The sequence below is a fragment of the Mastomys coucha genome, unplaced genomic scaffold (genome assembly GCF_008632895.1).
Source record: "Mastomys coucha isolate ucsf_1 unplaced genomic scaffold, UCSF_Mcou_1 pScaffold21, whole genome shotgun sequence".
Classification (NCBI taxonomy): domain Eukaryota; kingdom Metazoa; phylum Chordata; class Mammalia; order Rodentia; family Muridae; genus Mastomys; species Mastomys coucha.
The window spans coordinates 115,380,471-115,404,348 of NW_022196904.1; the positions used below are offsets into that span (position 1 = coordinate 115,380,471).

The 23,878-nt window shown below is 46.8% G+C and overlaps 2 protein-coding genes and 1 long non-coding RNA gene across 3 annotated transcripts in view; 1 reads left to right on the forward strand and 2 right to left on the reverse strand.

The window, feature by feature from the left end:
• Positions 1–4,455, reverse strand: part of Spns1 (sphingolipid transporter 1 (putative)) — an 8,420-nt gene extending 3,965 nt beyond the window's left edge. Inside the window, exons 1-5 of the mRNA XM_031388240.1 lie at positions 3,355–4,455; positions 3,192–3,257; positions 1,395–1,531; positions 253–404; positions 100–166 (exon numbers count right to left, since the gene is read on the reverse strand). Coding sequence (XP_031244100.1) covers positions 100–166; positions 253–404; positions 1,395–1,531; positions 3,192–3,257; positions 3,355–3,595 — 663 coding nt within the window. The 5' untranslated portion in view covers positions 3,596–4,455. The remainder of the gene's footprint in view (positions 1–99; positions 167–252; positions 405–1,394; positions 1,532–3,191; positions 3,258–3,354) is intronic.
• Positions 4,456–11,521: 7,066 nt separating this feature from the next.
• On the reverse strand, positions 11,522–21,064 carry Nfatc2ip (nuclear factor of activated T cells 2 interacting protein). Its single transcript, XM_031388241.1, has 8 exons — positions 20,479–21,064; positions 19,775–19,847; positions 17,390–17,510; positions 16,570–16,650; positions 16,292–16,478; positions 13,723–13,867; positions 13,513–13,622; positions 11,522–11,788 (listed from the first exon to the last, which is right to left on the reverse strand). The coding sequence occupies exons 1-8, from the start codon at positions 20,848–20,850 to the stop codon at positions 11,630–11,632; spliced, it is 1,248 nt and encodes a 415-aa protein (XP_031244101.1). The 5' UTR covers positions 20,851–21,064; the 3' UTR covers positions 11,522–11,629.
• On the forward strand, positions 19,366–21,503 carry LOC116102949. The gene is made up of 2 exons (XR_004123335.1): positions 19,366–19,418; positions 19,934–21,503. It is a non-coding gene; the product is annotated as an uncharacterized LOC116102949 (long non-coding RNA).
• Positions 21,504–23,878: the final 2,375 nt, after the last annotated feature.

The window sequence follows — 23,878 nt, forward strand, 5'->3', positions numbered from 1 at the left end:
AAAAAGAAAAGAAAAAAAGAGTTAAAAAAGGGAGTATCTGAAGGTCAGAGGGAGATCTTTAAGAATGCGGTTGGCCCCCTACACTATAACCAGACTCACCCGTAGAGCCCAGTGCCAGTCTCCAGCCACATCCTTCACTTTGGAGCCAGCAATGTAACCTAGACCGCTGAGGGAAGGGAAGCAAGGGAGACATGCGGTCAGTCCAAGGCCCCACCAAGCCCTTGCTCCACATCAGGCCCACAGCCTACTCACCTGCCCACAGGAATGGCAAAGTAGAAGATGCTGAGCATCCGACTCCGCTGGTCTGCCACGAAGAGGTCGGCGATCAGAGTGGGCGCAATGGTGGAGTAACTGGCTTCCCCGACCCCCACCAGGCCCCGGGTCAGGAGGAGCAGCCAGAAATGCTGGGAAAGGAGACACGGGGGAGGTGGCACCCCACCCTGGAGCCAGCTTCCCAGGACACCTCTCCAGCTAATGCTGGAGAAACAGGCAGTGAGGGAGGCCTGGGTTTGGAGTCACACAGACCTGGCTGGAATCCTGGCTCCATTTACTAGCTGTGACTTTGAGAAAATAGCTTAACCTCTCTGAGCCTCACTTTCCTCATCTGTAAAAGGGGAACAACAACCATTTGTTCACAACACTGTAAGGACTTTGCACTCAACAGGTGCAAAATAAACCTACTTTCCCTCCCACCTAAGATACCCCAATGGTGAATACTGAACTTAGCTGGGAACTTAGCTTGTCTGATTACCAAAGATACCTGGAGCTAAGGCCAGACCACATGATCGCCCGAGGGCACTAGGGCCTGGGGCTGAGGGCAGCAGAGAGGGGAAGGTTTCAAAAACACAACAAAATCATTAGCCAGGGAAACTACAACATGTGGCATCATGTGTTTTCAGAGAATTTTGGAAGGGAGAAGTGGGTCATTGTGTCAGAGGCTCCCTTGAGATCTAGCAAGAATGGGGCCAGAAGGAGACCCACATGAAGCAACCAGGAGAACATTTATCCACAGAGCCAACAGAGTGACAGGGGCAGCACTTGGGGGTGGGTGAACTGAGGAAGTGCAGGCCAGGTGACAGCTGACCCTGGCTGCTCTCTCACCCACACCAGCACCAGGCTCAGGAGGAAGCCCATCACCAGGCAGGGAGGGGACAATGGCTGTCTGCACAGAGATCAGAGGTGAAGGAAAACCAGAGTGTGCAGTGAGTTAGGGGACAAGCCATGTGGTGAGTGGAAGAAGGTTCTAGAAGAAAAAGGAACAGGGTGGAGTGGGCAGGGTAACTCAGGCAATGGAAGATGGCACAGATCAAGGAGGTTCCCCTACTCTCAATCCAAAATGACTCCAGAGAACAGCAAATACTGATGGGAAGTGGGGAGGGAGTTCAGGGTCTCACCTCTCTGGGGATGAAGGATGACCCCAGGGTCACCAGGGACCAGAAGGCAATGCCCCCGCACATGAGGTACTTTCGATTGTACCTGTCACCCAGGTAGCCAAACACTGGTGCCAACACCATGTAACTGGAGATGAACACTGGGGGGGAAACAGAGAGTCACAGCCCAGTCCAGGTCCCTCAGCAACCCGCTAACACACACACACACACACACACACACACACACACACACACAAACACACACACACAGAGTCCTCCAATTAGCCAGAGATTCGCCACCCTCCTCCTCACTGATGTCATACCATCCCTAGCCCAACCCTGTAGCCCATCAGGGCCAGAGGGATGGGCCAGGCCCACCCTCACAACTTTCCAAAACTTCCTTTATAGAATGGATCACCCAGCTGAGGTCCCTCCCTTCTACCCAGCCTGAAACAAAACCCACCTCCCACATCCCCCACAATGTCCTATCTAACCCGCCCTCTTCCTCTCCCCCTTCTCTACATCTTCAAGGCAACTGCCAAGACTACAATAGGGCTCAGCACCCAACATCCCGTCTATCTGGGATATTTTCATTTCTCTCTCACAAAAATCCAACTGCTTCAAATCCCAATTCAGACACAGCCAGATGATCATTTTCCTTATCTATTATCATTATCGTTTCTTTTCTTTTTCTTCTGGGTGTGGGAAAAGAGAAGGTCTCACTATATACATAGGCTGCCCTAAGCTCACAGTGATCCGCCAGCCTTTTGCCTCCCACGTGCTGGGATTAAAGGAGTGTGCTACCACACCAGGCTCTACGCGTCTTTTACATAAGCCTTATCAATCTGAAGAGTATCCCACTTTAATTAACCCCCTTAGGCACAGCAGGGTGTCAGCTCCTGGGTGGGCCAGTACAGTGTCTCCTTTAATCCACAACCTAGCAAAAAACATGTGTTCAATGCATATTCGTTGAACCCACACCACCTTGACCTATGACCTCGTTCTCTCTTCTCCATGCTTAAATGCCTCCATCCAGTTTCTCATTGGCCTGGAGTAGGGAAAACAGATACTTCAATACCTGGTTTCAAATTCTCATTCACCTATCTGCATATGTGATCCTGGGCAAATCTTAACTCTGGTAAATACAGCCAGGCAGTGGTAGCACACGCCTTTAATCTCAGCACTTGGGAGGCAGAGGCAGGCAGATTTCCGAGTTTGAGGCCAACCTGCTCTAGAGAGTGAGTTCCAGGGCAGCCAGGGTTATACAGAGAAACCCTGTCTCGAAAAACCAAAACAACAACAACAACAACAATACAGGTAGAAACAACAACAACAATACAGGTAGCTCTGTCTACTCTCCGTACAAATAGAAAAGGTAACAATGCCACGCCAACGTCCTTGTAGGGCTCCTACCACTTCTAGGGCGCACTACATAGGCTCTCAGAAAGAAGTGGAGACTTTCCCCCAACAGCAGCGCCAAGCACTCCTGCTGCTGTTTACTACGGTGCCCACTATGTGCCACACAAGGCATGACTTAGTCTTCACATTAGTCTAAAGAACTAGCCCATTTTATTACTAGCTTCATTCTACAGACCAGAAATATGAGGCTTAAAGAGGGTGAATGTGTTGCCTACCGACTCATAGTAATTAGCTGGCTCCCTCTGTGCGATGTACCAGTTCAACTGGACAGCCCAAGAGCAGCAACGACCATTGCCTCCAAGAGCTCTGGCCAAGAAAGCCTCACTAGGCAAACCTGCATGTATTTAAGCCTAGCAGAAGCAGCACAGAACGAGAGGTTGTGCCAGCAGGAGCCTCACTCACCAGTCTGGATGAGCCCTGTACTACCATCTCCGATGTTAAAGAACTGCTCGATGTCTGTAAGAACTCCTGGAAAGAAGAAACAGAGGATGAGCGCGAAGAGGAGACCCTATCCTGGGGAACTCCTCTCTTGCCTGTGTCCCTTCTTCCGAGTGTCAGTGCCTACCAGCGACGGTGAAGCGGTCCATGTAGTTCAGGAGATTGATGTAGCACAGCACCACCACTATGAGGGTCGAATGGCCCCGAGATAAACCAGTGATGCGCTGTAGACCCTCACAATCTGGGACCTCGAGTTCCCCGGACTTGGGATTCCCCATGGGCCCTGGCAACCCCGAATGGCCAGGCGCTGGCCCGTCATCTGGGTCATCTGCTTGGCTGAGGAACGGCGCCGTGTCGGACCCGGCCATGGTCCTGGGGAATCGCAATCGCCCACGCTTCGGTCCCACCTCCGACGGAGGGAGGTTGGAGAAAGGACTGCGAGAAGACTTGCCCACTGTCGCCTAGGAGCGTGCTCCGATGCTCAGTGCACCACTGCGAAAAGCCCTGGGCTTCGTCATTCCCTCTGGTTCCCACATAGGAGAGGACACATGAGGTGCAGGTGACGCTGAGACAAGAGCAGGAAGACCAGGACCCGGTCCCTCTTCTCACGCTGACGCACTCCTCACCCCGGGAAGGAGCGCGCCACGCTCGCTGTTGCTCAGTCCAAGCGCAGCAATACAACTGCCGCCATGTTGCCCAAGAGCCGGTCATGTGACACCGGAACCCTACCGGAGAAAGTCACCCGGTGCAAGGATTGAACACGTGACCCGCCACCTACTACGGAAGCCTCCAGGGTCTCGTGGCCTCCAGTGCTATGGTAACCCGACGCTCGTCCCTACTTCCACCAGCAGCCTCCAGGGGGCCTCGCAAGCTGGCGAAGTCAATTGCCCTAGATGGAATGCCCATATATCCGATTTCGTGTCATCACACGAGATTATTTGGAAATAAGACATCGCTACAGATGCTAGTGAGTAGTTTCCTTTTCTTCTTCAGTGACTGGCTGATGGCTTTATTGCTCAGTAATTGTTGGATGAATAGCGGCGAGCAGCTGCCTCCTTTTGTTTACCAATCATGAGCTTTCACTGTGGACATTAGATTCCTATAGAGTCGGGTGTAGTAGCGCAAGCCTTTAGTCCCAGGACTCAGAAGGCAGAGGAAAGGGATCTTTGCAACTTCAAGGACAGCCTGGTTTACATAGAGTTTTCCAGATCAGCCAGAGCTACATACTAAGTGAGACCCTGCCTCAAACAAAAGATGCCTATAGATTAGGAGGAAGAGGATGCCTTATCTATGGCCACAACCGAGTTTTCCTCCAACCAAGACTGGTGTCCTCGCGCCCCCTGGTGTCTCTCCTATAGGACAGGAGGAGGCTCAGAACCAATGAACTGCGATGTGAAGAACCAAGATTAAGTACCGGGCACCAAAAACCAGACTGGGGATGGCATATGCCTCTAATCCCAGCACTAAAGAGGCAGGGGCAGCTGGTCTCTGAGGTCAAGGCCAGCCTGGTCAAGTTCCCTGATGACCAGGGCTACACAGAGGAACCTTATCTTAAAACAACAAACCCAATCTGGCTGGTGGCACATGCCTTTACTTTATTTATTTATTTATTTATTTATTTATTTATTATTTACATAAGTACACTGTAGCTGTCTTCAGACACACCAGAAGAGGGCGTCAGATCTCATTACGGGTGGTTGTGAGTCACCATGTGGTTGCTGGAATTTGAACTCAGGTCCTTTGGAAGAACAGTGAATACTCTTACCTAGCCCTGGCACATGCCTTTAATACCTCTAGTCTTGAAACAAAACAAAACAAAACAATCCCACTAGGTGTGGCAACTTAAGCCTTTTATCTCAGCACTCGAAGGACAGAGGCTCTTTTTTTTTTTTTTTTCATTTTTCTTTCTTTTATTTTCTTCCAATTTCTCTGTATAACAGTTCTGACTGTCCTGGAATTCACTTTTTTGACCAGCTTTGACCGGCATGGCCACCAACTCAGAGACATCCACCTGCCTTTGCCTCCAGAATATGCTAGGATTAAAGGTGTTTGCTGGCACCACTCCTCCTCCCCCCTTGCTAGTTTTCCTTAATATACATATATTCTGAATACAAAATACTATAATTCTATGAAATACTGCTTTGTGATCCCACTTCCAGAACTAGGGATGTAGTTCAGTTGATAATATATTTGCCTAGCATTCCTGAAACCCTGGGTTCAAGTCCCTAGTACCTCATTCACCAGTCCCATGGCAGAAGGTAGGAGGAGGATTGGAAGTTCAAAGTGGTCCTTTTTGTTTGTTTGTTTGTTTTTTGTTGTTGTTTTTCAAGATAGGGTTTCTCTGTATAGTCCTGGCTGTCCCTGGACTCACTCTGTAGACCAGGCTGGCCTTGAACTCAGAAATCCGCCTGCCTCTGCCTCCCAAGTGCTGGGATTAAAGGCATGTGCCACCACTGCCCAGTTATTAATCTTATATCCCTCTCAGCACAGAGGAGGAAGAGGCAGACAAAAGTTTGAGGGTTTGAAGACTGGACTATATCGAGAGTCATAAGCCAGCCTGGACTGGATAATGATGGGAGGGGAGAGGAGGAGGGGGAAAGGAAGAGAATTGCCTGCCACAAGCTGTCCTTTACCTCCTACATGTGCCATGACATGCACACAAAATAAAAACGTAATAAAAGATTAAAAACTTATGACAGCCAGGCAGTAGTGGTGCACTCCTTTAATCCCACCACTTGGGAGGCAGAGGCAGGTGGATTTCTGAGTTCAAGCCAGCCTGGTCTAGAGTGAGTTCCAGGATAGCAGGCTATACAGAGAAACCCTGTCTTGAAAAACCAAAACCAACCAAACAAACAAAAACAAAAAAAATTACTGAAATTCTATGAAAGTACTGCTTTTACTAGACTGCGGGTAGGGCATGGGATGGAAAGGAGCAGAAATGCCCTGGTCTGAGAACCAACTCAAGTTAGAAGCTACTGGGCTACAAATCAAAACCCTGTCAAGAGGTGTGGAGTTCAGTTGTGGTGTGGATAAGGAAGATAAAGCAAATTTCAAGGTGAAGTTTGCAGGGCTAGGGATGCATGGCAATGGTGAAGCACTTCTAGCATTAAGACCCTGGGTCTCCATGAAGCCTGGATGGAACATAGCTCAGTAGTAGAGCTCCTGCTTAACCTGAATGAGGACCTGGTTTTCACCCTCAGCACAAAAAGGGGACATAGGTGATACATTGCTTCCAGCTCATTCACTAAGGTGGGTGACAGTGGGGTTCGCTGAGACATGAAATTTATTTCTTCATTAAATTTTGGGAGGCAATGACTGTATGAGATCATGAACATTGAGGCTCAACATCATTGAAAAGAACAAGGCAGTGTTTGCCAAGCACTTACAAACGGATAGGAAAGCAAGAAGCAGATAATCAAATAGAAGTAGAGGCAGCTCATGCCTTGCTTCATGCTAAAGTGGGACATAAATATAATGTGACCAGCTCTGCAGAAGCATTCAGGAAGAACTAACCTCTGCATTAGAAAGTATCATAAAGGTACACAAGAAAAGCTAAAATAAGGCTGGTGAGATGGCTCAGTGGGTAAGAGCACTGACTGATCTTCCAAAAGTCCTGAGTTCAAATCCCAGCAACCACATGGTGGCTAACAACTACCCATAATGAGATATGACACCCTATTATGGTGCATCTGAAGTCAGCTACTGTGTACTTATTTATAATAATAAATAAATCTTAGGCTGGAACAAGCAGGGACTGAGCGAGCGGGGCCGACCAGACGACTGGAGTGAGCAGAGGTCCTAATTCAATTCCCAGTAACCATATGAAGGCTCACAACCATCTATACAGGTGCTGTGTACTCACATACATAAAATAAATAAATAAATCCTTAAAAAATAAAGAAAAGATAAAATAGCCCATGTGGTGGCATACTCTATAATCCTAGCACCTGGGAGGCTGAGGAAAGTGTGGGTTACACAGAAGAACCACTTCCAAGTATGCTCAACAGAGATAAGCATCCCAAGCTCCTCCTCAGAGCTGCTGGATCAGATCCTCACTGTTGCAATCACATGCATGATCCAGTGCACACACACATGCATATACACAAGTTTTATAAGTATGTGTGTTTTATCTACATGTATGTATATGCCCGGTGCCCCCAGAAGTCTGAAGGTGATGTGGAATCCCTTGGAACTGAAGTTAACAGGTGGTTGTGAGCCACCGTGTGGGTGCTGGGAACTGAACCTGGGTCCTCTGCAAGTACAGTAAGTGCTCTGAATCTCTGAGTAATCTTTCCAGCTCCCTACCCACTTTCTTTTGTTGTTGTAGTCGAGATGGAGGTCTCACTATGTCACTCTGGCTGGCCTGGATTTGATAGATAACAGGCTGGCCTTGAACTCACAGAGATCCCCCTGCTGCTGCCTCCTGAGTGCCAGGATTAAAGGAGTTTACCAGCACAGCTGGCCCCTCAGTTTTAAAAAAATGATTATTTGTGTTTATATCTGTGAGTATATGCCACGTGTGTACAAACGCCTGGAGAAGCCAGAAGAGGGCACTGGATCACCTTGGTTGAGTTTCAGGCAGATGTGAGCTGCCTCCAGTGGGTGCTGAGAAATGAGCTCTGGTCCTCTGCAGCAATTACTCTTTGCCACTGAGCCATCTCCAGCATTTTACCAGGATCACAGGACACTATATACACACCCAGTGTGTCAATCTCACGAATTCTGAGTCTCAGGTTCCCCCCTGCTTGTATCTAAATCTGGCTCTGCAGTGGGCAACTGTGACAGGGTTATCTCATTAAGCTTTAGTTTCTCTGTAACGCTTCTGCTTCATAGTGGGGCTCTGAGGAATGACATCATAGGAAATGCCAACCTTGACCTGACACTGAGTAAATGTTCATTAAAGTTCCAAATGAATACTATTTGTTAAGTACAAGGGAAAACTGGAGGAAACTAGACCTTCTAGCTAAGGAGTCAAAGGTCCAACCACACGGTTGAGCAATCCTACAGAATTCAACAAGCTGGGGATTGACCCTAAAGCCAGGAAAGCACACTACTGCTGGGCTATGCCTTCAGCTCAGTGTTTTATTTTTGAGACAGGGTTTCAGCGCACTGGCCAAACTGGCCTTGAACTCACTCTAGCCCAGGCAGGCCTTGAGCTTTCTAACACCCTGCCTCAGCCTACTGAGTAATCAGGATTATAGGCCTGCACCACCAAGCCTGGTGAGCAGTTAGGTGCATATTCATGCCCCTTCCACTCCTGCAACTAGACATCTGGGGAAACTGGTCCACTGCCCAACGGGAACCACTAATTCTCTATTTGCAATAGCCACATCTTTTGTGCTGCAATAAAGGATAGAAATGCTTAGGTAAGTGATTTCAATAAGGCAGTTATCTGAGAATGGTGGGACTCCTGAGGGATGGCTCGGAGACCAAGACACAGGCTCCTTGTCTGTGTTCCCATCGAGTTCCAGTACTGAAAGTCTCTGTGTCCACAGAACACTCTACCTCCAACTGTCATGAAGGAACAAAGCAGAGGCATGTACACCTCCTCTACAAATGTCCCTGGAAGGGCAGCCCTTACCACTTCCACCCCAGGAGGCTGAATTACTTCTAGCTAGAGTCCTTTTGATACCTTTTTTTTGTTTGTTTGGTTGGTTTTTCTTGTTTTGTTTTTTCGAGACAGGGTTTCCCTGTGTAGCCCTGGCTGTCCTGGAACTCACTCTGTAGACCAGGCTGGCCTCGAACTCAGAAATCCAAGTGCTGGGATTAAAGGTGTGCGCCACCACCGCCCAGCGATACCTCTTGATATAGTACTCTACTATACAGAGTGCTATATTAACAGTTATACCATGTCTTTCAAGGAACAGTGATGAAGAAGAGTCTGTAAGTGTTCTGGCACAAATATTTTCCCATATATAAAAAAATTAGATAGGGTCTTGGTGTGTAGCCCAGGTTAGCCTCAAATTCACAAACCTACTACCCCCTAAGTGCTGAGATTATAGGCAAGGTAATCTCATGGCCAAGTTTCCCTAATAATGTTGATCCATGGTTGAGTCCATGGCAGCTTCACAGACTCTCAGGACTGTCTACAGTGTCTTCATTCTGGGAGTCTCTGTGGTTAAAAGCTGTGGAGTTTGTTAACCGAGGACAAGGAAGAATGAGTGTGTGGGAATAACTAATGGTCTCTTGTCACAAGAATGTCAACTGGGATCACATGAGAGACACAAAGACAGAACCCAGCAAGTGCTCCCAAAGGTATCTCCCTTTATTCAATTGAGATTGGATGGATACATATTAGTGTGTTCAGGCTTATTAATGGGCATACAAGAGCTAAAAAACCTGAAAGCCATACTATATCATGGATTTTTAAAACGTTACAAAATTCAAAGGAATGGCATATATTCTCACAAAACAAGGAGTTGACATACTTTTGTGAAAATCAGACTATACATACTGTTTTTTTCTTTTTTTTAGTAGACAAAGCTTAGAAAACTGGCTTGTTATAATTGAAAATAAAATAAAACTTGTTCTCCCACACAAAGGTGCATTTTATGAGTAACATACAATAGTCAGCAACTAGCATAGCCCAGCAGCAACCAGTGAGAACCAGTGTTGAGGGCTCAGAATAGTCTACCTACACCAGGGTAGACCAGTTAGAACTCTAGTCTCATTTAGAGGTCTCAATATGAGAGAGAAAAAAAAAAAAAAAAAAAAAAAAAAAAAAAAAAAAGAACAAAAAACTATGGAGGTAAGAGAAAAAAAAAAAAATCAAAGTTTCTTAAACTAGCTTAGAAATCCAAAAGTATCAATCCTGAGATTCTCCACTAAAGTTCCTCCCACTCTGGAAGCTCTTTTGTATTTTCCCTTAAAAACAAAACTTCCTAACAAAAGCCAATTGTCTACATTAAAACTAAGAATGTCTGTTTGGTGAAAATCCCCTGGATACACAAAGTGCTATTCTGAGGGTTTTTTGCAACTGCCCAGAACACAAGCAACTCCTCAAGGAAAAGAAATACACAAAAAAGGAAGCCCCATCCAGAGAAAACAGTAGCTGACAAAGAAAAACCAGAAGGTGGCCATGCGTAAGTCATCAGATAAAGGGATATTAAGATATGTGGTGCTTTATACACACAGACTGCCGAAATCAGGATTTCAACAGCGCCAAATGCTGGTAAAGATAAGGAAAGAGAAGCCCCAAGAAAGGCCAGTCCACATTCTAAAGAAAACTCTGGAGAAACCAGAGAAATGAACCTGTATTAACCCACAGTCCCAGGCTGGACAAGTACACCAAAGAACGACCTACCCAGGTCCAGAGGGGACACATTAAAGGTGTCTGCTGTGGCCTGGAATGTGGTTCCAAAGACCTGGAGACTTGGGCATCCCCCCTTAAGGCAATGTGTGAGTAAAATCATCTAATGCCACAACGTGGCACCCAGGGGATCAGAGCAACCACAGACCTAGAAGCTGCTAACATGGCTAGATCGTTACTCATTCTGACTCAAGACAGACTGTCTATTGCACAACTCTGTGTGTGTACAGTAAAACCACATGCGTTTAGAACTTTTTCTTATAAAGACATTCATATTTGAAGGTACAAATATCCCAGGCAGGTAGGTACTAACAGGAGAGAGAGCGTGAGGGAGGAAGACCAAGAACTAGAGAGATCTCACGCTCAGCAGTTGCATGTGCTTGAGTGTGGCTAGGTGTCCATGCCAGGAAGTGTGTACCAGACACTGGCTAGAGTCCCAGCAGAGTGGATACCCAAGGCTGAAGATACAGTGATTGTTAGCTTTTAAAAATGACGCACTTTTCTACCTAGTCCTCAGCTTCAGTGTGTATGTCACCACCTGTTTATCTCTCTGCAACCAAGTGTCCCCACCAGGAAATGTACCTCATTCTCAGCCCCAAAATCAGAGTGAAAGTCACTGTTGGCCCCAACTGTGGCACAAACCCCAGGCCTGGACATCCAAAGCAATGCTCATTTAGTTCAACACACTCAACATAGGCAGCTTCACAGAACAGTTACCTGATGAAGTAAAGGGCACTAGTGAACATGAAATGGTAGGGAAGCCAAGATTGAAATGGCAGGGAAGCCAAGATCCCTTCTTTGTGCCCACAGGGCTGCCAAATACAGCACAAACATACACACAGCCACACAACTACCAAGTAGCCATCTGCTTGACACTACAGTCTACTAGAGGCAGGACAAAGGTAATGCCTCAACTTCATACATCCTTAGCATGTGCATAGTCTGGGGTTCAATCCCCAACACCAGAAATAAATAAGTAAACAAGTTCTAATTCAGTTTCTGTTAGCCCTTAAGGGGCAAAAAGTCATAATAATAAAATTGGGAGCTAGTGTCCCCATGTCTTGGCTTTGCGTCTGAACATGGTGAGGGAGCTTCAGCCCCAGACTTCGATGAGATCTCCAGATTCCAGGCCCAGATCAGCCGGCAGCTCCTTGCCTGAAAGCTTTGTCCCGTCAAAGAAGAAGGAGAGCTTGCGTCCAGAGAGTCCCATGACTTCCTCATAGTGTGACATGAGGACCTTAAGAGGAGAATCCTGCATAGAGATACAAACAACACATGCAAAAATGTGAAAGGCAGGCTGGAAGAATCTACAGGGACAGACAGAATGTGGGACAGTTGTCAGGTGCAGTGGTCACACACACACTTTCAAGTTCAATGTTCTAGTAAGTTTATTCCCTAGCACTGAAACAGAAAAGTTGACTTTTAGTCAAACATGCTACATGTGCCTGAAATGGCATTGCTTGCAGGGTGGAGGCAGAAAGATCATAATTTTAGACCAGCTTGGGCTATCTAATGAGTCTTAATCTAACCTGGGCTACACAGTGAGTCCCAGGTCATCCTAGGCTACATAAAGAGACCCTGTCTGAAACTAAATTAAGCAAAACAAAACAAAACAAAAGAAGCATGACACAAGGAAGATAAGGGCACATCAGGAGATTGAGAACACTAGAGGGGAAACAGGCTCCTCTCTGGGAACTAGTCACAGGATCCTCAGAAACTCTAGTGGCAACCACAGAGGGCAAGACTCCAGGATACAGGATTTGGGATAAACAGATCCTCTAAGCCTCACATCCCTCTGAAACAGAATGAAACAGAAGCATGCACAGAGTGAACATAGATTCTAATGTAAGTTATTATGTGTGACTTAGAAAAGTGTTATGGCTTGAACTGTGTGCCCTAAAGACAGCCTGTCATGTATATGTCAATGAGGCCTTAATGGATTTAGGGCCTCTGCAGTTATCAAGGTAAGATGTGGTTACATCTTATTCCGATGACTAATCCATTATGATTTAGGTCTTCACAAGAGAAAACAGAGGGACACCAGGAATACACCAAGGACCTTTGAATGCTACCAATGCTATAAAAAGAGAGAAAGATGATTCAATGTGGAGTTTGAGTCTAAAGAACTGTAAAAATCAATTTCTGTGATTCCAAGCTCACAAGTTGTGGTAGAGGCATCCTATATTAAAAATTAATCAATACATTAATTAAAATAAATCCTGGAAGGGGATAGGAACTCCACAGGAAGACCAACAGAGTCAACTAACCTAGACCCTTGGGGCTCTCAGAGACTGAACCACCAACCAAAGAACATACAAGGGCTGGACCTAGGCCTCCCCACACACATGTCGCAGACGTGCAGCTTGGTCTTCATGTGGGTCCCACACTGGAACGGTCTCAAAAGCTGTTGCCTGACAGTGGGATATGTTCTTCTAGGTGAGCTGCCTTGTCTGGCCTCAGTGAGAGGAAACACCAAGCCTTGCAGAGACTTGAAGTGCCAGGGTGGAGGGATACCCAGGGGGGCCCCATTCTCTTAGAGAAGGGGACAAGGGGATGGAGGGAAGGATTCTGAGAGGGGGTGACTGGGAGCTGGACAGTGAGCAGATATAAAGTGAATAAGTAAACAAAACAAACCACGTCCTCTAGGTGTTTCCTGGGATGCTCGCAGCTGCTGTTGCAGCAGCCTCGCAGCCTGCCTGAACTAAGCCACATGGACTCTAACCTCTGGAACCACAGACCCAAAAATATCCCTTTCCTTCTGTAAGTTGCCTTGGTCATGGTGTATCATAGCAACAGAGGGTAACTACTACAGAAAAGTATTCTTTCTCTCCATGACCTAGACTGTGTAGGCACCCAGTTACCACCAGAGGGGCATTTGCACTAAGTCAGGGTTAGGAGTCCATTACTTGGCAACTGACCAACTGACAGGAGACTGGCTAAGGAAAGAGGAGGGGCATGGGCAGCATTTCTACTTACAGGAGACAGTGAGATCTCCAACATCTGGTGTTTCTCCTTCCCCTGCACCCGGAGCCGGAGCTCCTGGGATGTCTCTGTGGCCTCTGAAGAGCTTGCTAGCACCACACAATCTGTGGAGAGCAGGATGGAGGTAACAGTAAAGTAGCAGGAGTTCTGGGAGCAGATCCTGCCAAGTTTCTGCAAGGCCCCTCTTCCTTGCTTTCTACTCACCAATGATGTCAGCTACTCCAAGCTTTAGGGTCCTAAGGGTGGCACTAGGGGACAGTTCTGTCTCTCCAAAGAGCAAAAGAATCCTGTCTGGAGACACCCCAAGATGATTGGCCATGTGATCCACCACATTCTGAAGGGGTTCCGACTAGAAGATAAAAAGAGGAATCTTGAGACTCCACACCCCATCCCTGAGCCACCACACCAAACATATGTTTCTGGCCTGGGCTACTTGTGAGATTCTTTATATTTACCTGGCAAGTAGTGGTCCTGCCAAGTAACACAGAGAAATTAAATAGCTGGGGCTAAGGAGAGAGTTCAGTCAAAAAGTGCCTGGCATGTAAGCAAGAAGATCTGACCTTGGATCTTTGGCACTTCATGAAAAGCTAGGAGTGACAGGCAGCATCTAAAATCCCTGTGTTGAAGAGGTGGAGAGAGCTGCACCAATGAGCTCCAGGTTGAAGAAGAGCTCATCTCAAAAAAACAGTTGATACCAGATACCATCCTCTGGCTTTTACAAGCACATGTATACACTCATGCACCACCCGGTCCCCATGCACTCTCCACTGGAACATATTCATAAAGACAGTCTGCACACATGTGCACACATACACATACACACAAATAAATAAATAATAAGTGCAGCCATGGATTTGTGGATTAGAAGGTAAAAAATGGAATAGGAGGTACAGCCTCATATACACTTCAGACACCGCTACCATTTTTTTTTTTTTCTTAAAGTCAGACATCTGGGCCTTTGAGGAACTCTCCCATTACCAAGTTTGTTAAATTCATTGTTTTCTCAGTGCTAGAGATGGAACTTACATAAGCTATGCCAAGTTCTCTGTATCTGAAGCACAACTCTAACCACTCCTCTGTTAGAAGTACCCTATAGAGCCAAAAGCACACTCATACGATCATAAGCTGCCAGTCTGCAAGCATGGGCTTAGCTGTTTGTCCATGCTAGGTCCGTGCTCATGAAGGCTCATTTCAGCTAGTACTCTTGAACTGATCATCCTATACAAATGTCAACCTTTGCCAGGGAGCTGGGGGAGCTCAGGCTTATTGTGTGCTGCCATGTCCAAGGCAGTAAGACCATAAAAGAGAAGCCTTGGGGCTCAGGAAGGAGAGAAGCAGAAGCTTCGGAAGCTCCCCAGGGGTGAGGAGAGGGTTCCGTGGTTGAAAGCACTTGCTGCTCTTCCAAAGGGTCTGATTTTGGTCACCAGCACCCACAGAAGGCAGCTCACAACTGTCTGTACCTCTAGCTGGTCTGGGAATTCAATGCTTCTACTACTTCTATAGGTACTTGTACTCACTGCACACACCCAAAGGAGACACACAACTAGACATACTACTTGCTAGCTGGGTGGGTGTTGTTTGTCAAGACAAGGTTTCTTTGTGTAGCCCTGGATGTCCTGGAACTAGCTCTGTAGACCAGGCTGGCCTCAAACTCAAGAGATCCACCTGCCTCTGGGCTGGGATTAAGGGCACATACCAGTGCTACCTGGTAACACCTAGACATAATTAAAAAATAAATCTTAGGGCTGGTGAGATGGCTCAGTGGGTAACAACACCGGCTGTTCTTCCAAAGGTCCTGAGTTCAAATCCCAGCAACCACATGGTGGCTCACAACCACCGATAATGAGATCTGACGCCCTCTTCTGGTGCGTCTGAAGACAGCTACAGTGTACTTATTTATAATAATAAAAAAAAATCAAAATAAATAAATAAATAAATAAATCTTAAGAAAAAAAAAGCTCTGGTGTGTTTGAAGACAATGAAAGTGTACTTACATAAAGAAAAAAAAAAAAAGCTTCATTGTGGTGATTTAAATAGGTTTGGCTCCAGACTCATGCCTTTGCATGTTTGGCCATAGGAAATGGCACTATTAGGAGGTGTGGCCTTATGGAGGAGGTGTGGCCTTGTTGGAGAAAGTTCATCTCTGTGTAGGTGGGCTATGAGGTCTCCTATGCTCAGTCTCTGCCCAGTGTAGAATATAGTCTCCTCCTGGCTGCCTTCAGATCAAGATGTAAAACTCTTGGCTCCTTTAGCACCACGTCTGCCTGCATGCTGCCATGCTTCCTGCCATGATGATAACAGACTGAACTTCTGAAAATGTAACCCAACCCCAATTAAATGTTTCCCTTTATAAAGTTGTTTTGGTCATGGTCTCTTCATAGCATAAAACCCTAAGACATTCATAAAGATATCATGTATTTTTGTGTTTGTTTTTTCAAATAGCTATATAGTTCATGCTGGTTTCAAATTCTAGATTCTCATGCCTTCACCTCCCATGTGCTGAGATTACAGATATGTGCTAACCATTATACCTGGCCTGAAGATGGTATGCCTAAGAAGCCTTGAAAAATGGGTAAATTTTGTCCCCCCCCAAAAAAAAGAATGAGGAAAAATATAGACAAACAGAACACCAAGTGCCAAAGCATGGAGAGATGAAAGAGAAGTGGGTGGTCCCAGAGAGCATGATGGGAAGGAAGCGGGCTCCCTATCATTTCAATATCTGTCTCTCCAGGGGAAGATACTGATCTTGCCCATGACGGTTCCAAATACTCACCGTCCTGACAGGCAATCTGACTAGGTCAGCCCGGCACCGGATCTTGAGTGTAATGAGTCGAGGGCTCTGTGACATGACAGGCCCTTCCACTAGGACCACCTCATCATCCATGTTCTGAATGGCTGGACTCTGGTGCTGCTTGGGGCTCAAGCAGGACCGGAGATGTTGGAGACGCTTGTTCACTTCCCTGGGTAAGGACGAGACGGTGGGACAATTGAGGTTGACGATCCTCTCAAACTGCCCTTCTCCACCACAGCCAAAGTCCCCAACCCCTGCACCTTAACTTCTGGAGTGCCTCGGTATGCTTTCTGCTTTTGTTCCTTGATGAAGGTCGGGGCAAAGGAGAGATGTCCTGGTCCCTAAAGAAAGAAGAGAAGGGCAGGATAGTAGCAAAAGAGAGACTCCAGCACATGCTTCCCTTCATGGGCTGGCGACTTCCAGGAACCTGACTGAGTGGAGAATCTAGAGGAAAACCTTCCAGCAGCCGCACTTTACTAGAAGACATGTGTAGTAAGAGACATTGTTTTTATATGTACATGACCCAAAAGTGAGGAATAAAAACGTCTCACTTTAAGAGAATATCAATTATTCAACATAGACCAGGCACTACCTTAATATTCAGCTACTCAACGATTCTCAAGTAGCATGATTAACCCCATTTTACAGATAAGGAACACAAAGCAGAGTGGACAGGGACAGCTGGTGGAATCTGAGTCACACCCCACATATCCACCACCGTCCCTTTTTTTGGTTTGGTTTGTTTTTCGAGACAGGGTTTCTCTGTATAGCCCTGGCTGTCCTGGAAACTCACTCTGTAGACCAGGCTGGCCTTGAACTCAGAAATCCACCTGCCTCTGCCTCCCAAGTGCTGGGATCAAAGGCATGTGCCACCACTGCCAGGCTCTCCACCACTATTCCTAAGGATAGTCTAGAAGGTCCTATGTCACCCTCCAGGATGAGCCACTTCCCTCTACATCTGAGCCTCATCTTCCACCCCTTCTCCTTGGCCTTCTGGAAGCCACCCAAGTCTTGTTTCCTCAGCCCATCTTTCTAGTGCCCTTCCTGCTCCTAGGGCCTTAATGTCCTAGCCTCACTTACAGAAACTCTTCCATTTTCTTTTCTTCTTTCTCATGCTTCTTCCTCAGCTTCTTCTTCCAGGGAGAACCCAGAGACAGGGCATCCTCAGAGGGAGGACTTCCAGAATCTGTCAGATCTGCCTCTAGGAGCAGAGAAGAGAGAGGAAAGGGTTAGGTAAAAGATGGTTAGGGAGGCCAAGAAGAAACAAGTCAAAGGCTTTAGGAAGGGGCAGAGGAGGCCAGGAGTGGTAGCACATGCAAATCTCAGTACTGGAGAGGTTGAGCCAGAGGTCAGGAGTTGGAGGCCAGCATGGACCACACTCACTCTGGAATTTTTATTCTTTTGAGTTTTATTCTAAAAGTGGGTAGATTAGAAGCAGCAGTGTACCTCTTATCAGCATATGTCTGATAAAATATACAGTGATAGAGCACATGTCTAGCATCCAGGGGTCCTGAAAACTGAGTTCAATCCCCACTAACAAAAGGAGGGGGAATGCTAAAAGATAGGAGGCACACCTAGCAGTTTGAATGTGTGTGTGTGTGTGTATATATATATATATATATATATATATATATATATATATGTCTAAGTGCATTTTTGAGTGTGCTTGTGTACATGTGAAGACCAGAGTCAATTTCAAGTGTCATTCCTCAGGCACCATGCATATGATTAGACCAGGCTGGCTGGCCAGCAAGCCCTAGGGATCCACCCATCTCCAGCTCTCCAGAGTTGGGATTTTCAGGGTGGCCACCATGCTTAGCTTTTTTCAACCTGGGTTCTGAGGTTCAAACACAGGTCCTTAGGCTTGCACAGTAAGCACTTTACTGGGCCATCACCTCAATCCCTATGTAGTACTTTCTAATAGTAGACAAGTATATGAGGGGTGTTGTTGTTTTTTAAAAGACGTATTTATTTATTATATGGAAGTACACTGTAGCTGCCTTTAGGCAGTCCAGAAGAGGGCGGCAGATCTCATTGAGGATGGTTGTGAGCCACCATGTGATTGCTGGGATTTGAACTCAGGACCTTCAGAAGAGCAGTCAGGGCTCTTAACCACTGAGCCATCCCTCCAGCCCCCATGAGGGGTGTTTTTTAATTGTTTACTTATTTTCTATGTCTGTGAGATGAATGCAGCATGTGGAGATCAGATGCACTCTAAGGCATTGGCTCTTTCCTTCTACTGTGGATCCTTGGGACTGAGTGAGCTTTTAGGCTTGCTCAGCAAGCTCTTTTACAAACAGAACCATCTCCCTGGCCCTATTTATTATTTCTCATTACAACACTCACTCAAACTTAAATTTCTCTATACTGCTTAGTATGAGCATGCTCTTCATCCAGTTCCCAACACCACAAAATAAAGACTTGAGCAAAGGAAGCTATGAATATAAACCTTACATGGTAGTCCTTAGTCAGAGGCAAGTCTGCCTCCCAGGTATCTAAAGTCACAAGATCTGAAAGTGATTTTGGCTGTCAGAACACAGAGAGGAAGTGTTTAGAGAGTGTTTAAATCATTATTGACAGCTAATGATTAGGGGTCAGGATCCTAAAGCTGATATCTACAATGTCCCCTACAACAAAGAATTTTCCAATCTAAGTTGTCAGTAACGCTGAGGTCAAGAAACACTGTCCTGGGTGGTGGTGCACGCCTTTAATCCCAGCACTTGGGAGGCAGAGGCAGGCGGATTTCTAAGTTCGAGGCCAGCCTGGTCTACAGAGTGAGTTCCAGGACAGCCAGGGCTACTCAGAGAAACCCTGTCTTGAAAAACAAAAAAACAAACAAACAAAAAAAAACAAAACAAACAAACAAAAAAGAATGGGTAGTCCTGATAAAAGTCAAAGAAAAGTCTTCTGGCTCCGGAGTGTTCCCAAGGGACGGAACCCTGTAGGAGTGCTGGTGTACCAAGATGTCACAGAGTCTCCGCACTCCCTTCACCCCTATTATGATAACACAGATTAGAATGGCAAGGGGAGGTACCTCAAAAACTGTACACTAACATATCCTTTTGCCCGTTAGGACCTGAAGGAGAGTAGGGGTGGACATGGCTGCTCAGTAGGTTCCTGTGACTTCAGATTAATATGCCAGCTCCTTTCTGGACCATAACTTTCCCCTAGCTCAGACTCAGACATCCATTTTCCCAATGCCACTTAGAATCAAAAATGTGTGTCAACTGGTTAGCACCTGAGCACCATTCTCTAGACCTTAGATACCACTGAAGCTCAGAGAGAGAGAGAGAGAGAGAGAGAGAGAGAGAGAGAGAGAGAGAGAGAGAGAGAGAGAGAGAGAGAGAGAGAGAGAGGGAGAGAAGGAGGGAGGAAGGGAGGTCACGCATCACTGACTGCAGGGATGTAAACTCTAGGAAGTCTCAGAGAAGCCAGTGCAGGATACTTCTACAAGCCCACTCTTACCATCTTCAGGCTCTGAGGGGCAAAGTTTCAAGAGGGATGAATTATCTGGAATGAGGTTGAGGCTGCTCTGTACCTACAAAGACAAAAGGAGGAGAGGAGGTGGGACTCACATCCTGCCAACTCTACTTAAGACAGGAATGGTTCTTCCCTCAATTCTAGCACTTGTCTTCTCTAAGGGCTCCAGTCTCTGAAGGGCATCTAGGAGGCCAGCTTCCTCAGGATCCAGTACCCTCCTCCCACTCCATTCCCGAAGGCACTCTGAGAGTGCAGGCTTAGTTACTCCTTCTAAACTACTTTGCTAGCCCAGTCATATGGCTCTCCCAAATATCTAAGGATCCTGTGTTCCAGGAAAAACCCAGTCCTTTCTAAATCCCCATAGACCCTTCCATCCCACCCCGCTCCCAATAAATATCCAACTCTCCGACTTCCTCCAACCTCAAAATCCAGCATGCCCTAAATAACAGTTCCCAGTCCTTCCAGATCCTCTCTGGAAGGTACCTAGTCCCTAGCCTCCCTCAATCCCCCCTCTGCTTCCCTCAATCCCAGATACAATCCCAGATAACTCCATACATTACCGAACCCCTTCGTATCCCCAATCTACACACACACACACACACACACACACACACACACTGCCCCAAGCCAAACCCACCACGCCAGTCTCAGCACTCCCTCAACAACCCTCCTTGGGGACCTTGCTGCACCTTCCCGGAGTACACTGGAACCACAGGCGCCTCTCCGGGATCCAGCAGCCGCCGCCGCCGTCGGACCAATGTACGCGGGGCTCCCGCAGCCTCGGCCGCCCCTTCACTGTCACTGTCGCTGTCCTGCTCAGCTGCGGCCGGCGCGGGGAGGCGGGCGACCGGCACCTCTATTGGGTCCGCGACGACTTCCAGGACCCCTTCGTCGCTGTCGCTGTCACTGACCAAGTCCACAAGCACGGTGTCTGGAATGAGTCTAGTCGAAGACTGCGGGGCGCGAGGACACCGGCCACGGGCGGGTCGGGCTCTCCGAGCGCCTCGGCCGGCTCGGCCACCGCGGGACCTCGGACCACGTCTCCTCAGGGGTTCCGCCATCTCCCACACAGCTTCCACAAACACCGGCCTCTACACAGGCACCGGTCCCCAACATCAGCGTCTGTACCTTTCATTGGACGAACAGCCTGCCGGTCATCACCTCTTCCCGCCCACACGCTCTGGATCCGCCTGTCCACGTTCTCATTGGTCACTTTTTCTGTCTATCACCTACCCTCCACTAAAACAAAGGCGCCAAAGATTCCAATCCCTTTGGTACAATCAAAAAAGGTTTCGATTCTGTACAGTTCACCCATTGGCTGAATTTCCTCCTGACCCAGCCTTCCCCAGGACACACCCATTGGAGAAATCCACTTTCCTGGTTGGTGAAAGACTGGCGCATCCTGGGAATTGTAGTCCTCTTACTCGGAAAAGCCACAGGAAAAGCTTTGTGGGAAGAACATTAGAAGCTGAAGCTTTGTGGGACGAACATTAGAAGCTGAAGACCTTGGGCTATGTATTCCTTTTGTGTCTCCAACCTCTGTGTGGTAGGAGTTCCATTCCACACTAAACACTTTCATGCATGTCACCTTGGAAAAGCTCTACAAACACAATATCAGCACAACATATATCATAGCACAGTACAACTCAGAAACACTTTTTAAGACATTTACAAATTAAAATAAGAGGCTTTCTTCTCCCTGCTGCAAAGAAAAGAGGCTTCCTTCGGTCTCCTCTTATCTGACATTGAAATATGAATACTTCTCGGTTTACAGCGGGGTTACTCTTGATAAAGGCCTCGCGTTTACTACATCTAGCCTATAGAACCCTGTAGCTTATCTTCACAATGCACTACAGAGCACCAGGGTTAATGCTCGTGATTGTAGACTGACTAGGAGCCGCACTTCGAAGGTCCCAACCAGCACAACATGCTATGCACACTTAGCTAGTTTGGGAAACAATACAACTTCAAAACTCAGAAAGGTCTGAATTCTGAGAGATCTACTGATGGATTATTGCTTGCCTGCTGGTCAATACCTTGCTGGCATTCACGCATGTAGAAATCAACTGAAAAAATGTAAGTGCTGTCAGTCAGTCAGTACCATGGCTATTCATATGTTAATCCTTCTAATGTCTTCACAAACCCCTTGCCTTTTTACAACTCAGCCATTCAAGGGAGAGTCTTCTCTTTGAAATGCTGACATCAAAGGAATTAGCTACCCAGTCTCCTTGCCCAAGTGAGAGGGCCAGAGCTTAGACTCAGAGGTGGTCTTGTTCCAACATTCAACTACCACTGTAATAAATTATAAGTTTGTTGTATCACTCTTGTCCCCCCAAAAGCCTATTAGCTAACAGAGTTTGTCTCCCAACTTACCATGACATTGTTCAGTTGGATGGACCTGGAGAGGTGTCTGAGGATTTAAGAGACCTTTCAGAGGACCCAGGTTCAGTTTCCAGCACCTACATGGCAGTTTACAACCACCTGGAATTCCATTTCCAGGTATCCAATACTCTCTCCCAGCCTCTAGAGATACCTTCATGCACAGACAGACAGTCAGACAGACAGACAGACATACACACACACCAAATCAGTTTTTCTTTAAAGTTAAGATGACTTTGTGTTTTACTAAAAGATGTTATCAGAGGCTGCAAAAGTGGCTCAGTGATTAAGAACACTGGCTGCTCCTCCAGAGGACCCTGGTTTAATTCCCAGCGCCTGCATGACAGGTCACAACTGTCTGAATTCAGTTCCAGTGGTTCCAACATCCTCTTCTGACCTCCTCAGGCACTGCATGAGACATACATGCAGACAAAACACTAATACACAGAAAACAAAAATTGTTGAGTTTTATAAAAAGAAAGAAGGATTATGTTTGGTGGAGGCAATGGTAAGGTATGGGAGAAGGGGGTGCCTCTTCATGGCCCATGCTGAGGCATCCCTTCCCCCTGAAGTAGTTTATTCAGGGAATGGGGAGGGGAGTTGAGAGAAAGGCAGAGGGAGAGAGAGAGAGAGAGTAGAGGAGTAGAGGAGGCTGGTCATGAGCATGTGGAGAGAGAAGGGGGAGGGGAATGGGAAGAGAGAGGGAAGAGGCTAAAGAAGCAGGAGCAAGAGAAGAGAAGGGATCAAGAGAGAGAGGAGGGAGCAAGTAGCCCCTTTTATAGTGAGTCAGGTGCACCTGTCTGTTGCCAGGTAACTGTGGGGTGGAGCCTAGATGAAATGCCAACAAAAATAAATGAATTAATTTTTAATTTAAAAATCAACTTGGGGGGCTGGAGAGATGGCTCAGTGGTTAAGAGCACTGACTGCTCTTCCAAAGGTCCTGAGTTCAATTCTCAGCAACCACATGGTGGTTCACAACCATCTGTAATTGGGTCTGATGCACCTCTACTGGTGTGTCAGAATGCAGCAAATGTACTCACATATATAATAAATAAATAAATCTTTTTTAAAAAAAGAAAGAAATAGGTAAAAATCAACTTGGGGCCAGGAGGTGACCACGAATACCTTTAATCCCAGCACTTGGGAGGCAGAGACAGGCAAATCTCTGTGAGTTCAAGGCCAGTTTGGTCTACAGAGTGAGTTCCAGGACAGCCACGACTACACAGAGAAAGCCTGTCTCAACCAACCTCCCTAAAAATATCAAAGTGGGGAAACCAGATCCAAAGACTTATCAGATAGGCCAAACCAAGAGTATAACTTCCTCATAAAGAGCCCATGAAGTGAGGGATGCCTACCACTGAGAGGGTATGTCTCCACACTAACCTATCACCTGATACCTGATGGCTACATCCTGGACTCATAAACAAAGGGTTCTCTGACTTTCTCTGGAGCTTCAGCTTGCCTCAGTTTCCCACTGTTGCCTGGGCCTACTTAAGTGCCTACCCCTACACCTGTTCTCCTGACCCAACCTGGACTTAACGCCTCCATTTCCTGCTTTTGAACCCTGGTTCCAGCAGTTCCCTCCAATACAGACTCTATTAGTTCACTCTTTTTTAACTCTTTTTTTTTTAATTATTTATTCATTATATGTAAGTACACTGTAGCTGTCTTCAGACACCCCAGAAGAGGACATCAGATCTCATTACGGAT

Bases quoted from the DNA above. Each gene is read 5' to 3' on its own strand.
- Nfatc2ip (XM_031388241.1), bottom strand. From the start codon at position 20,850: ATGGCGGAACCCCTGAGGAGACGTGGTCCGAGGTCCCGCGGTGGCCGA. The intron at 19,848-20,478 runs GTGCAGCAAGGT...TTGTCTTTGTAG, and splicing joins TTCCAGTGTACTCCGGGAAG to GTACAGAGCAGCCTCAACCT. The intron at 11,789-13,512 runs GTAAGTAGAAAT...ATCTCTATGCAG, and splicing joins TGGAGATCTCACTGTCTCCT to GATTCTCCTCTTAAGGTCCT.